Consider the following 15,889-nt stretch of genomic DNA (forward strand, 5'->3'; position numbering starts at 1 on the left):
GCGGGTTATTTAATCATTAGACATGTTTTCCATTACAAATTCTTTAAAAACAGCATTCTCTTTTGATAGAGATTTGAATTCATCAAATATTGAATCATCTTTTTCAAAACTTCGTAATTTGTTATTGCATGGAAGCTAAGCCATGTATGGGGTAAAGCTTCCATGAAGCAGACATCTTCCTGAATGTTGTATTCGAATTTATTGTCTAGGTAAAAACCATTCAACCATTTATATAAACAAAAACGTCAAAATCTAGATTTTTGAAAAACCCAAATCACATATTTAAGGAAAGCGTATTATAACCAGACAAGTTTGTCTATATTTCTGTATAATGAAGGAGACCCGAAAATATGTAAACAGAAATTGAGTCTGTTCCTATTGAATTTTTAATCTTCGTGAAGTTAACATTATTTGTTAAAGTGTCTATGCAGCGAAATTTTATGTCCTGCTTTTTTTTAAGAGTTATATTTTCCTATCTTTTCTGATACGTTTGACACCAAAATTTTCATTATTTGACCAGCAAAAGTGTGTGTAATCAGAGTTTGAAATTAGGTAGTGCTTGCGAAAATCAAGGCCAGTTTGTGACGTCACACTGATGAGTCGGGCCACAGCAATCAGGAAACTGCGGTTGTACAGAATAATTTCTAATGACGGAGATATGAAGAAGAATTGTGCAAATGGTGGTACAAGCATCAAAATTTCAGAAAACACCAAGTTTGATACGCTGAAAAAGATATGATATAGACCCAAATCATATCTTGCCCATAAGATCTATTTTTAGACTGGGGTACTCCGGTCAAGACCCCTAATTGTACCTTTGGTCATAAACGGGGAACGCCAGGCCATAGAAAGTTGAAGTTCACAATAAAAAGACAGTTTAACTAGAAAAAAAAGATGTGATGTAGACCCGATTCATAATTTCCCCTAAATTCTATTTTTAGACTAGGGTACTCTGGTCCAGACCCCTAATTGTACAATTTGCCATAAACAGAGAATCCTAGTTCATAGAAAGTTGAAATTCACAATACAAAGGCAGTTTAACGAGCCGAAAAAAATATAAAATAAACCCAAATCATATGATGCCCCCTAAATTCTATTTTTAGACTGGGGTACTCTGTTCCAGACCCTTAGTTGTACAATTGGCCGTAAACAGAGAATTCCAGTTCATGGAAAGTTGAAATTCACAATATAAAGGCAGTTAAACGAGCCGAAAAAGATGTAAAATAAACCCAATTCATTTAATGCCCCTAAATTCTATTTCTAGACTGGGGTACTCTGATCCAGACCCCTGGCCACAAACGGAGAACGCCAGGTCATAGAAACTTGGAATTCTCGATATAAAGGCAGTTTGACATGCAGAAAAAGATTGGATATCGAACCAAATCATATCTTGCCCCTAAGTTCTATTTTTAGACTGGGGTACTCTGATTCAGACCCCTAATTCTACCACTGGCTATAAACGGAGAACGGAAATTCTCAATATAAAGGCAGTTTGATACGCTGAGAAAGATGTGATATAGTTCTTAATTATTCATAACTTGCACTCTAAAAATAGAACAAGGGGAGCAATTTTCATGGAGAGGGTCCATATCCTATCTTTTTAAGCGTATTAAATTGCCCCTTATTGCAAAGTTTCATGCTATTCCACCAAAGTGAGACAGAGATACGATAATACCGTCAATAAAGGTCTAGGGCAAAGTACCCCAGTCTAAAAATAGAAAAGGGGGCAAATTCAAGTTGGGGTCTTGCTCCTTTCATTTTTAGCGTATCAGATTGTCACTTGTTACAAAGTTTCATGTTATTGTACTCACTTACAGCAGAGATATCGTAATATCGCCGCTAGAGTCTTGGGGCAAAGTACCCCAGCTAAAAATAGCTGAAAGGGGCAATTTTCATTTCGGTTCCCTATCCTATCTTTTTCAGCGTATCAAACTGTCCATTATTGCAAAGTTTCATGCTAGTATCACAATTTGCACAATTCGACCCAATAAGTGATTTAACAGACCTGACTAAATGGTTTTGCCTCGACTCATCACTGTGACGTCACAGCGGGAAATAAAATTTCGCAACGCAACTGCAAAATATGCATACTTTGACACTCAATAATAAAAGAACCATTTAACTTATCGGAATTCTGTTTTTTGTATAAGAACAAGGGCGAAGGATTCTATAGATTTCTTTTAAAATATTGGAACGGTAAATTTCGCTGCATAGGCACTTTAAAAGGCTCTAATTGGTCAAAACACTGTCGGTGAGGCTAGCCTTATTCTCTATTGGCTTATTTCTTTTTGTCTTTGCATCAAACTTTGTCAGCAATCAGTTATCTTCGAACATTTCAGAGTTTGATGCTATCACAAAACGAGATTCAGAAGGCCAGAAGCCTTACAAGTCCCTATGCTGTATATTTATCTAAACGTCATATATAGCTCAAGATTGAACCACAAATGTTATTCCCGAAATCTTTCTTTTTTTGTCACGTGCCATTAAGAGAATATCTAGAAATAACTTTCAATGAATTGTTCATTGAAATTTATAGTATGATTACGATATAAAAGCGATTTAACCATCTCTTTGCTTGTCCATAAATTGTCTTTTAGGCCAGATAATCATCAACTCGCTTCACCGCGTCATAAACATCCTTTTATTATGTTGCATAAAACATCAATATTTGAGCGCACTGATGGGCTTTTTCTTTTAGGAGGCCAGTTCGTTGGTCAAAGTAGCCTACGAGAAGACAGAAGAAATAATCAAGAGAAACGAAGAGATGCTTGAAGAGGTTATCTTACTCTTAACAAGCTTCGCTGTTCTTGATAAAATCTAGTTTAAGCTATGTCTACGTCGTAGGTGAAATCGGAAAGTCCTTCACTTGTAGGGCTATTCATACCTGTTTGCATCACAAGAACACTTAAATTGTCTGATGCCTTCACATGTGGCTATCAAAGTTACGATTGGTCAAAGTTAAAAACGTAACATGTTGTATAACTGTATAAAAAGACATTACAATGAAATCCCTGTTCATTGTGACAGTATATGTCAATCAAATCCCTAGTCGTTGTTACAGTACATGTCAATCAAACGCCCTGACAGTACATGTCAATCAAATCCCTAGTCGTTGTTACAGTACATGTCAATCAATGAAAGAGTCATCATCATCATCATCATCATCATCATCAATTAAATTAACTAAAGTACAATTTAATACTTAAATAAGCTCTTTACGTCTAAATGACAAATTAGAGCTTTTTACGAAAAAAAAGAAAATTAATTAATTAATTAACAGTAACAACAAGTAACAGTACGAACATGATTAAGCGACAACTATTAAATTTTATGTAAAGAAAAACAAACAAGGAAAGAGAAGCAACAACACGTCAATCAAACCCCTGTTCATTGACAGTATATGTCAATCAAAACCCATAATCTTTGTTATAGTACATGTAAATGAAATCTCTGTTCTTTGTTACAGTACATGTCAATCAAACCCCTGTTCATTGTGACACTACATGTCAATCAAATCCATAATATTTGTTATAGTACATGTAAATGAAGTCTCTGTTCTTTGTTACAGTACATTTCAATCAAACCCCTGTTCATTGTGACAGTACATGTCAATCAAATCCATAATCTTTATTATAGTACATGTAAATGAAGTCTCTGTTCTTTGTTACAGTACATGTCAATCAAACCCCTGTTCATTGTGACAGTACATGTCAATCAAATCCATAATCTTTATTATAGTACATGTAAATGAAGTCTCTGTTCTTTGTTACAGTACATGTCAATCAAACCCCTGTTCATTGTGACAGTACATGTCAATCAAATCCATAATCTTTGCTATAGTACATGTAAATGAAGTCTCTGTTCTTTGTTACAGTACATGTCAATCAAACCCCTGTTCATTGTGACAGTACATGTCAATCAAATCCATAATCTTTGTTATATTTCATGTAAATCAAGTCTCTGTTCGTTGCGACAGCACTTGTCGATCAAACCCCTGTTCATTGTGAAGCGATGTGTCAATCAAATCCCAGTTGTAACAGTGCATCACACCTTAATAATATATTTAGTCAACTCAAACTAAGAATGTTATTCGACGAGCTAGTTTTTTTTGCAAGTACCAACGGTTTTTTACATTTCTGCCCGGAATGACACCCCATGCATGTTTTGTTTTTCATTTCATCTTTTTTGTAGCTTGCTGCAAAACTCCTGAGCAAGGAAATCCTCAACTATGACGATTTAGTAGCCATACTTGGGGAATCACCTCATGGTGATAAAAGAGAGACATTTGCGAACAAACTCAGCCAGGATGATGCAAAGAACTGAAATAACAACTTTATACTAAAAATTGTAGTTTAATGGAGACTATGTAGGGCCCGCGCCACCAGTTCTAAATCTGAGAGCAAGCAATGTTATGAAATTGTCCTCTTAACCTCTTTAGTCCCCGTTGTAGTAAAATTTTTGCTGACACTGTTTACGTGTGGATTTTGATGAACATTTGCGCTGATTTAAATCTTTCATTCAAATCTTAAATGTTGCATTTGCACTCCTTGCCCCAACCGAGTGACGCGGGTTCTGCTTTGGCGAGGCTGCTGCGTGATTCTTTATGTGCTTCTTTAAGTAAGTTGGTAGTACCATCTGATGTACCATGTCTAGCATTCCAACAAGACAGGTCAGGTCCTCGAAATCATTAGTATACCATGCATACCATGAATCTTAGTATGCAGCTTGTTTTTCAGATTGTACATTTTTCAATTTCGCATTTCATTGCAATTAGCTTTAATTATAATAGTGACAGAAGAAACGCTATTTTCTAGTTTCCGTAGCAACAAACGTCTATGAAATGATTTGAAAATGAAAGTTATGATTTGTTATCAAAATGTTTCCAAATGTTTTCAAAAGTCATTGGCAACTTTTCAGTTACTGGTGTCATTGGAAAACAAGCAGGGGTATCTAAATACTAACCTGTTGTAGTTTTTCTTTGGAAAGCGATAAGCAGTATCTTCACCTAAAGGTGATATTTCACCTAAGTCATTTTTTTTCAAACCGGTTTCTCGTGGCGAGTGAAAATATTTTGCAATAGTTTTTGCAAATCTGGCTTGCTTGCAGTGAAGAAACTTCTTATTGATCTTCATGGATTGTTTTATTTTCCAATCTTTGACACAAATATTTTGTGTCGTAGGCGGTTACCGTGGTCTCAATTTACGCTCTTGTCAGAGATCTGGAGATGCGAAATACCATGTAAAGGTCTTTAAGACGGTAACTCTTTGGGACAAAACTCGTTTTCTACGGGTTCTCTATTTCGCTTATTTACAGTAGAATTACGTTTGCAGAAGAAACATTTAAACCTTTTTGCAATTTGAACTTTCAAATGTGTTAAGGGAGAAGGGGGGCGGTGGGGGAAGGGGGACGGTGGGCTTTCTTCAGATAATTTACAGACGTTTAACCTGTCGATCCAAGATACGTATATCTAGTTTTGATAACCAATTTGTGCAGTGATAAACGGTATAAGCGTGCAATGTTAAAGCTAACTTTATCGTCAAAGCTAGAAAATTTTCCATATTTTTCACAAACGCAGGGTAAACATATATGCAGGGTCTCAAAGAGCAGGGAAAGGGATGATTAAATGCCCTACGGCCACCAGATGAAAGAAACCTCATAAAGTAAAGAAGTCAATATAAAGAATTGAATTTAACTTAACACAAGTATGGCTGAAAAAATACTAAATTATTTTTAATGAAAGACGATGACTGCAAGAAATCATTCGGAAATCATTCGATTCATTTGATATCGGATTGGCCTTCTGTTAACACGAGAACGAATGAATCCGATATGCTTCATACCGTTTTTGCGTTTTCAAATGAAAACGATCTGAACGCGTTTTCAAATGAATCCGATATGCTTCATACCGTTTTTGCGTTTTCAAATGATACCGATATGCCTCTGTTCTCGTGTAAACAGCCGAATCCGATATGAAATGAAAACGATGCCTCATTATCAGAAACAATCTCGTGTTCATTTGCACATTTGGCGCCTTTTTTAAAAACAAAATATTCAAAGATGGACGCCTACAACTCGACAATCAGCTCTCTCATGACTATAATCACAAGTATCGCGAATGCTATGGCCTTGAATGTCCAGATGCTTAACAATTTATACATGTGCTATATTGCCAGAAGAAAAAGTTTATGGAGAATGACTTCACTGTCGTCTAGGCCTGCAGTTAGTAAAGTTAGAAAAAAAGAGCAAATAGAAGGTTTTGGGAGAATCCAGGAAGGGCGAATGTTTGGTGGCTAAACCTGTTGAATGGGATATCCATGGATAATCGATGGAAGAAAAATTTAAGAATTTCACGAACGAACTTTTTTAAACTTTGTTCAGAACTTCGTCCATTCATCACATTGCAAACAACCAACATGAGGATTCCTATGTCACCTGAAAAACAGTTAGCTCTGACGCTTTATTATTTGTCTGATGGAGGTCGGATGCGAAAAACTGCCAATGCATTTGGCTGTGCAGTTCCAACAGTTTCTAGAACTGTCAGCAGAGTGACTACAGCAATTTCAACACACCTTGTGAAAAAATACATAAGTATTCCAAAAACAGAAGAACAAGTCCAGGAGATGGCTTCATGTTTTTACAATGCTTTTGGCTTTCCCCAGTGCATTGGGGCTGTTGATGGAACCCATATTCTAATCAAAAAACCCCCAGATAATCCTATCGACTTTATAAACCATAAAGGTTTCTACAGTTTGAATGCTCAGGCTTGTGTTGATTATAGATATTGTTTCTTTGATGTTGACATTAGATGGCCTGGAAGTGTACATGATGCAGGAGTATTCAGCAATTCTAAGATCAATGAAATGATGAGAGATGGAATGATACCAAAATGTCCAAGAGCAATTGTGCAAGGTGAAGATTCTGTTCCTGTGTGCTTGCTGGGGGATCCTGCTTACCCTTTGCTTCCATATGTAATGAAAGAATTCCCTAAAGGTGGCAATACCCAGGAAGAGCAATTTTTCGGGTACAAATTATCATCTGCAAGGATGAATGGATGGTTGAAATCAAGATTCAGTATTTTGAGAAAGCCAATTGATATTAATGTTGCATCTGTCCCAAAAACTGTACTTGCATGTTTTATCCTCCATAATTTTTGCGAGATGAATAATTAGTGTATTGCAGATATGAGTCAAATAGTAGCAGAAAACTATGACAATGCATTCCAGCCTCAGTTTGCAAATAGTGATAGTAATGAGTCAGATGGAAAGAAAAACAGAAAAATCTTTATGAAATATTTTGAATGAAAAGGGAAAAAGATATTCAACTGTTAAACACTAACCAACTTAATATGCAACAAAATCAGAAAAATATACTTTTTGAATCTTTCTTTCAGAAACACGTTTTTTTCTGTTAAGATAAATATAACAATGTTCACTAGCTATTTAATAAATTCAAGAATGACTCTACATTTTCATTTCTTGTTGATCTGCTTGAAGATTGAGCAACATTACGTTGTAGACCTTGCTGTTGAAAACTGAATTTAGGGCTTGATGAAGGGGACAAGATGTAATTCATGGCATTTTGATTCCCTAACAACATGTTTTGTTGGTGCATCTGCATTGTGCACATTCTTTGCATAAATTCCATGCACCCTGTCATTGCCTCTATCATGCGCTCCATTGAAGTTGTCATTTTCTTTGCATGTTGCAAAAATTCTTTGTCCATTGGTTCAGCCTGTTCAGCAAATTTTCACTTCAGAGAAACATCTTCTCTCATCAAACTCAACTGCTGGCTTTCAAAAGATTTTTTGGACATCATATTTTTTTCTTTTCGATCTTTCAAAAATTTAGATATTTTTTCTCGCCTGTCCACTCTTTGTGGCTCATTTGAACTATCACTAACTTCCTGTCTATCTTCTGCATTACCCCTGTTATTCCAATGATTTCTTCAGCATTCTCATCCTGGAAAGCACTGTCTTCTTCAATGGATATATCCCCAGATTCGACTTACTGTCCTCTGGTGAACTAGTATCAATACCTCCTATAAATATAAAGTTTCTTGATTATATTTTTACCAGGAATAATCTTTTACCACTGAAAGCATAATAGAATGACATAACAAAATTTGCATAATTATTGTATGCATGGGCAGGTGAAAAGTTACATTATTGGAACAATTTTTAATGGCTTATCATAAGAAACTATTCAACACACATCTATACAATACTTGCCTTGAATGCTGTTTGTGGATGGTGAACCGGACCATATATCCATGCATAGGTCGTAGTAGGTCATTATGATACGTTCTCCATCACTTCTCTTACCAAAGTCGACAGCCTTCTTGTACTTGACACGCAACTGCTTCACTTTTGCGGCCACTCTTTCTTTAGTTATACTGTCAAGAACAGACAACTTTGGGAATTCTTCCTCTGATTCTTTTGGGTACCTTTCGATAAACAATTCTTTTATCTTGTCATATTTTGATTTGATGCTTTCCCAATCCTTTCCTTCGTATGAGCATTGCGAAGAATAAGCCTTTACGGTTTCCAGTAACAGTTCGATTTCCTGATCAGTCCATGTAAAAATATCTTCTTTGGTTTTCTCTTTCCCCATACTGAGTTAGTTTAGTTATAATTTCGCAAAGTTCTTGTTCCCTGAAAGCTTCGGATTTGGCGCCTAGATGGCTTCCTTGGCAAAATAACAAAATGCTACTGCGCTGAGAATGTAGAACAAAGGCGAAATTCCCGCAGCGCCCACCCAAAACGTATTCGTGTAGACAGAGCCCCAATCCGATATGTAATGTGTTTACTTTTAGCGCTGATGCAATGCTTTTATGCAGGCTTGCTGTAATTAGATATTTTTAGGATTGACTGGACTGTTGACAATAGACGCTGTGGCCACAGCAACAAAACGAGATAACGCTGCTTGATTTTACGTAATTCCTTTGAAATATCTTGTAATCGTCACGGTTGTTAAGAAAACTGTTTATCGTATCTAAGCATTCTATTTTGGACATGTAAACCTTAACTTGTATAAAAGGGGATAGCTGAAGATGCAGAGACAGATGTGAGCGGGGAGCTCTGAGGCCGGTCAGCAGGGTATTTTCTGAGAACGTTGGCTTGAGTCCCGTTACCTTATTTACATTAGTATTTAATATTATACTTTCACATTGATAACTTCAGTATTTTATCTTCTCTATATTTTGTGTTACATTCCTGAAACTATTGGGCGTGGTTGGGTGTGACATAACTGATGACAGGGGTGGGATCCAAAATCTCTAGTTTAGATGTCGCAGCGCAGGAATTCCATAGACGCTGGTTACGCAGCATCTGAAGAAGCACGGGAAATCAACGAACCGTTCGGGAGACGTCGCAGTGACATAACAGTGATGCTTTCCTCTCCATGCAGACAGGAAGCTCAGCAAGGGAGTCCAAGGTCACCTTCGATTGTGGACATCCAATACTTTGCGGGACGTCGAAGTGATGATGTAAATGATTGGTTGGAGCACTGGGAACTTGCGGCCAGAGTAAACGATTGGGATGCAGAAGATGAGCTGCGGAGACTTCCACTCTACTTAAAGGACAATGCTCGAAGGTGGTTCGCAAGACAGAGTGAAGAGTTAAAAGGAAACTTAGATCAGTTAAAAAACAGGTTAGAAGACTATTTCAACAATGAAGACATGCGCCTGTTAGCAAGAGGAGCTTTGGCGGAAAGAAAGCAGAGACCACGAGAAAGCGTGAATGAATATGCTGAGGCTGTCGAAACATTGGCCAGGAAAAGTTTCCCAGCAGACTGATTCAACGAAGCGGCGTGTGAAGCCTTCATCAATGGCCTAAAGCCTGAAATAAAGTAATTGTTATGGGGAAGAAGATTGAAGGAGTTTGAGGACGCTGTCCTCGAAGCACAAACGCGGGAGATGTTTTTGGATTCAGAGTCTATGCCAAGGAAAACAAGAATTCTGGCAGCCTTAGAAGAAATGCTTCACGAAGACTCCGAGGGTGAAGACTACAGAATTTCAGCTCACAAGCAAAGAAAGCAAACAATGGCTCCCGTGGAAAAACAACAAACTCAGGGCAATGATTTGAATTCTTTATGGAAGGCTATTGGTCAACTGACGGAAGATGTTAGAAGATTGGCTGCTAAAAATTCAAATTCCGTCGCAGCACAGTATGCAACAAAGCCAAGAATTGCCAAATGTTGGATATGTGGGAAGCCGGGCCATGTGAAAAGAAGTTGTCCCGAAGCGAAAAGGCAGAACAGGGAGAATGGGGGAGACTGACTAGCCGTTGGATCAGCTGGTGAGAAAAAGAGGGAACTCTCATCAGATCAAACCTTGGCCTCCTGTAACTACAAACAAATACAATTATTTGCATTGGACAATGATGCCATACATGAGCAACGTTTGGTGAGAGAAGGTGCATGGGTATCTGGAAAAATAAATGGTTTTCCTGTGGACTTCATGCTGGATACTGGAGCAGCGGTGACGGTGGAGAGCAAAGAAGTTTTTGACCAGGCTTTTCCCGAGGCCAATCTACAAGAATCAAATGTACAACTCGTTTCAGCTAGTGGTGACCCTTTGAAAGTGATTGGAAAGACGGAAATGATACTGGACCTTGGCCATCTTCAAGTGACATTTCCTGTAAGGGTCATAGACAATTTCAGATTTCAGTGTCTCCTTGGCAACGATTTCATGGCAAAGCATACGTATTCAGTATGATACGAAGACTGTTGTGTTTAGCGATGGAAAATGTGTACCTTCCTTCCAACTGGCTGGGAAAAGATACGCATTCTTGTGTACAGATATGCTAGTGCCCCCTGAGCGAGCTATGGTGATACAAGCCAAAATAAATGGGGATGAAGAAGGACTGCTTCTGTTTGCTGAGAGACAACCAGGAAAATCAACAACAAAGATCCACGTGGCAAGTGTGCTGACCAAATGTAGAAAAAACGGAAGAGTAGCACTTGAGATTATGAATGCAACGAAGAGTCCAGTTCAACTGAAGCAAGGAGATGAAATGGCAGAGTTGGAACTTTTCCAGGAGATCAAAGCAGAACAAGTCAAGGACAAAACAATGACAGTGATAAGACCTTCTGATCTAAACATTGGGCATCTCTCCACAGAAGAAAAACAACATTTGTGCCATGTTTTAAACGAAAGTGCAGTTGCTGCAGAAAAAACTTGGACGAACCACGGTGATGGAACACAGTATTGACACTGGTTCTGCTTCTCCAATAAAGCAAAGACCATATCAGGTACCAGAAACGAAGCGAAAGATCATAGAAGAAGAAGTACGAAAGATGCTAGTTGCAGACATCATTAAGCCTTCAAAAAGTCCATGGTCCTCTCCAGTTGTTTTGGTCACAAAACCTGATGGAACAGCGAGATTTTGTGTGGATAACAGAAAATTGAATGCAGTCACAAAGAAGGATGCATACCCTATTCCAAGGATTGATGACACCCTTGATGCACTTGGCAAAGCAAAGTTTTTTACCACATTGGATCTGGAAAGCGGATACTGGCAAATCCCAATAAAAGATGAAGATAAGGAAAGGACTGCATTTTCGACTTCACAGGGGCATTGGGAATTTCAGACCATGCCATTTGGTGTCGTCAATGGACCAGCTTGTTTCCAGAGACTGATGAACTACGTTCTAACAGGACTTCACTGGACACACTACACTGTCTGGTGTATTTAGATGATATCATCATCTTCTCAAGAACATTTGAAGAGCACATGGATCGACAGTAAACTGTTCTTAGCAGACTCAGGAAGGCAGGCTTAACGTTGAAACCCCGCAAGTGTCAGTGGGTACAAAGAAGCGTCAAATATCTTGGACACATCATTTCAGAGGATGGAATACGACCTGATTCAGCAAAGATCAAGGCAGTAGAAGACTTTCCAGCTCCTACAAGCAGGACATTAGTAAAGAAGTTCCTTGGTATGACTTCCTACTACAGACATTTTGTGCCCAATTAAGCAAGCATCGTGAAGCCACTTACACAACTGACAAAAACATGTGGACAGCCCAAGATATTCCAGTGGAATGAAGAGGCGCAAAGAGCATTTGAGCATCTGAAAATGTCCTTGCTTACCGAACCTGTCTTTGGATTACCAGATTTTGATCGAAATTTTGTGGTTCATATTGATACAAGTGACTATGGCCTGGGAGCAGTGTTGGCGCAAAACTTTGTCGATGGCGAAGCAGTGGTAGCATATGCAAGCAGACAGCTGTCAAGTAATGAAAGGAATTATTCAACGATTCAGAAAGAATGCTTGGCGATCGTATGGGCGTTACAGTATTTCCACCATTATCTGTTCGGAAGAACATTTGTTATTGTGACGGACCACCGACCCCTCAAATGGTTGCAAACAATGAAACCAAAGAGTGCTCAGATGGAAAGATGGATGTGTGACCTGCAAGCCTATTCTTTTGAGGTGAAATACAGACCTGGAAAATGCAATGGTAACGCTGACTTCTTATCGAGATGTCCTGTTAAAGAAACGAAGATGGAAGTTGCAGTCATTTCAGCAGAAGATGTCATGAGCAGCCAACAAGCAGACGAAGAGTGTGCAGACTGATGTATCGTTTACGTGATGGCAATAATCACCCACAAGAAGACAGGAGTGAGCCAGAAGGACACAAGAATCAATATGTCATTGAAGACGGCGTACTGTACCATTTGTGGACTCCTGTTCGGAAGGGGAAACAGCTACGAGTGAGAAAACAGCTGGTTGTGCCAAAATCGGAAAAAGGGAAGATTCTTGTCCAGAACCACGAGGAAGCTGCACATCCAAGATTTCAGAGAATGTTTGCAAGAATAAGGCAGGCCTACTTCTGGAAAAGTATGAAGAGGGACATCAGTAGACATTGACAGAATTGCTCACTCTGTGCACAAAGAAAAGAGCCAAAGAACAGAGCACATGCACCACTGAAACCAATTAGAGTATTTGGACCACTGGAACTTGTTGGAATCGATTATGTTGGACCGCTACCTGTAACAACAAGTGGTAACAAGTATGTCCTAACTATGCAAGGCCAATTCTCAAGATGGCCAGCTACTTATGCCGTTCCATAAATAAGTGCTGAGACGACAGCAAAATGCATCGAAAGGTTTGCGGGGGACTATGGCTACCCATGTACAATTTTATCTGATCGTCAAATTTCATGTCATCTACATTTAAAAGAGCTTGTAAGAAGATGGGAGTTCGGTTGAAAAACACCTCCCCATATCGGCCATAATGTAATGGCATGACAGAGAGGTTCAATGGGACCCTGAAAACTGCATTGGCAATGTATACAAACAGCAAGAAAGATGACTGGGACGAGCATTTAAGAGACATTGTGTTGGCTTATAGGACAACCCCTTATACTAAAGAAACACCTGCGTTCCTAATGACCGGCAGGGATTTCAACGTGGCGCCAGGAGCATTGAAACCTCCAACTTGGATGTACTCCACCGATTTTGTAAATGAACGAGAAAATGCACTGAGAGAAGCATATACTCTGGTCAGAGAGCTGAATCATAAAGAAAAAGAGGGACAGAAAACTGTTGATGATAAAAGAGTCACAGCTGAAGATCACCAGTATTCAGTTGGCGATATGGTGTATTTAAAGAACTATGATAAAAGCCAAAGTACGGGTTTAAATCTGCAACATTGGCTTGGACCATATAAAATACAACGTGTCATATCAAGCGAGAATGTTGAGTTAGATTTGAAGGATTCCAGAAGAAACAGGATTGTTCACGTGGATCAACTGAAAAGGTGCACAATGGAGCAGATGGACAAGGTCAAAGACAGAGTCAGAACGGTCTTGGACAAGATGAGACAGAGAAACCAAAAGGGAAGATTGGAAACAAAGTTTTTCGTTGAGCTAGATGATGGTGAGACCTTATGGGTACCTTCAGAAAGTGTAGCAGACCGATTGATCGAGGAAATTGAACAGTCTTTGAATGTGAAGAAATAGTGACAAACACATTTGTCTTATATTTTTAGATTAAAACCATGTACTATGTTGTTTAATCTAAGGGGGGCGTGTGTAATGTGTTTACTTTTAGCGCTGATGCAGTGCTTTTATGCAGGCTTGCTGTAATTAGATATTTTTAGGATTGACTGGACTGTTGACAATAGACGCTGTGGCCACAGCAACAAAACGAGATAACGCTGCTTGATTTTACGTAATTCCTTTGAAATATCTTGTAATCGTCACGGTTGTTAAGAAAACTGTTTATCGTATGTAAGCATTCTATTTTGGACATGTAAACCTTAACTTGTATAAAAGGGGGTAGCTGAAGATGCAGAGACAGATGTGAGCGGGGAGCTCTGAGGCCGGTCAGAAGGGTATTTTCTGAGAACGTTGGCTTGAGTCCCGTTACCTTATTTTGTGTTACATTCCTGAAACTACTGGGCGTGGTTGGGTGTGACAGATATGATATGAAAACGGTATCGTGTAAACAGGGAGAAATTGCATATCGGATTGGGAAACCGAATCCGATATCAAATCCCTTTTTCCAGGAGTTCTTCCGCCCGAAGCCGTTGACCCCTGGAGTCGTAGCTCATCCGCCCTCCTTGCCGGTCTCCCGCCGAGTTAGCCGTTGGCCATCGCTTGTAGCCCTGAGCTAGGGAACCCTGCCAGGTGGTACCAGTCAGGTCAGGCTAGACCTGTAAGCTAGTGGAGAGAGAGGACGCTTTAATTCCCCATTCATGTCCTGTCGGAGCATGCCACTGCCCTGATGCAATATTATAGGCAGGGCATTCCTCTCAACCATCGACCGCATTGCCTAACCTTTGTTTTCTCGGCTGATTATGGAACAATATGGTATAACAAATAATTTAAGCCCTTACAACATTTTCAAAAATTCATCAAAGTCACGTTACCGATGACGTCAAAAAGCTCTGTTTCCTAGACTGAAAATCATTGTAACTTCTTAAGTATACGTCTGACTTTAATAAAAATGCTAGATTCGGGCTCGCCTGAACGAAAGCTTTCTAATGATATATACACATCACTATTTTAACGATGTCAGCAATTTTCAATGATGACGTCATCACTTTCAAAATGGCCGTCGACCAGCGAGCTGACTCTGATTTTGCTAGGCACAATTTGGCATTATCGCAATTTGACATCATGCATGGTTTTGCTTGACACTTTCTTATAACCGAGAAAAAGCTGCTCCTTCCCTATCCACAGTTTTTCATTATTATTCCTTTAATTTTATTAATTAAATCTAAAATAATTGTTTCCGAAGACCGGACCTGAAGCCGTCGGTACGAAACCGAGCTTTGCACAAAGGCCACGGGCTTATATTATTGGCATTGCCAGGAGACAGGAGGAAACAGTTATTATATGATTTATTACTTTAAAGCCTTTATTTAATACCCCTGACAGGGCTAGATACCTTGCCAATCACTCATAAGGTGCCTGTCTATCCAGTATGCAAGGAATATACCTTGATTCTTTCTTAGATATGATCTTGACATATTTCATGTTTTTGTTCATGCGGATGAAATGGGGAAGGCAAAGATGAACCAAATTATGTGAACGAATGCTGACTTGTATAGTCAGATCAAGGTGCTGATGGGTTGCTTTCATCAACTCATGGGTTCGCCAACGTCTTTTCCAAAAAAACACATACAGTCAATGCCCATAAGCAATGGCAGATTGATGCAAAAACTGTTGATTCTTGAAAATCGTCAAAAAACTGAAAAGTCGCTTGAAATCACTAAGCTGGAGGATTTGTCTGCTTTGTTGAGCATGGTAGCAGCTTTGCAGAAAAGCAACATTAAGCTACTTTTGCAAGCAGTGCGTAATATGATTCTGCTTACATTTGCATTGAATCACATCAACTATGCCCGCTACTGGACATACCAACACATCTGCTTCTCCATTTC

The 15,889-nt window shown here is 39.0% G+C and overlaps 2 protein-coding genes across 2 annotated transcripts in view; one reads left to right on the forward strand and one right to left on the reverse strand.

The window, feature by feature from the left end:
- Window positions 1-4,584, forward strand: part of LOC135690686 (mitochondrial inner membrane m-AAA protease component paraplegin) — a 30,697-nt gene extending 26,113 nt beyond the window's left edge. Inside the window, exons 21-22 of the mRNA XM_065208312.2 lie at window positions 2,699-2,776; window positions 4,192-4,584. Coding sequence (XP_065064384.1) covers window positions 2,699-2,776; window positions 4,192-4,323 — 210 coding nt within the window. The 3' untranslated portion in view covers window positions 4,324-4,584. The remainder of the gene's footprint in view (window positions 1-2,698; window positions 2,777-4,191) is intronic.
- A 3,319-nt stretch (window positions 4,585-7,903) lies between these two features.
- LOC135690687 (uncharacterized) lies at window positions 7,904-8,609 on the reverse strand. The gene is made up of 2 exons (XM_065208313.2): window positions 8,228-8,609; window positions 7,904-8,037 (listed from the first exon to the last, which is right to left on the reverse strand). The coding sequence occupies exons 1-2, from the start codon at window positions 8,607-8,609 to the stop codon at window positions 7,928-7,930; spliced, it is 492 nt and encodes a 163-aa protein (XP_065064385.2). The 3' UTR covers window positions 7,904-7,927.
- Between the last annotated feature and the right edge of the window lie 7,280 nt (window positions 8,610-15,889).

This window comes from Rhopilema esculentum, chromosome 4 (genome assembly GCF_057945365.1).
Source record: "Rhopilema esculentum isolate cy_ngs chromosome 4, ASM5794536v1, whole genome shotgun sequence".
In the NCBI taxonomy this organism is placed as follows: Eukaryota; Metazoa; Cnidaria; class Scyphozoa; order Rhizostomeae; family Rhizostomatidae; genus Rhopilema; species Rhopilema esculentum.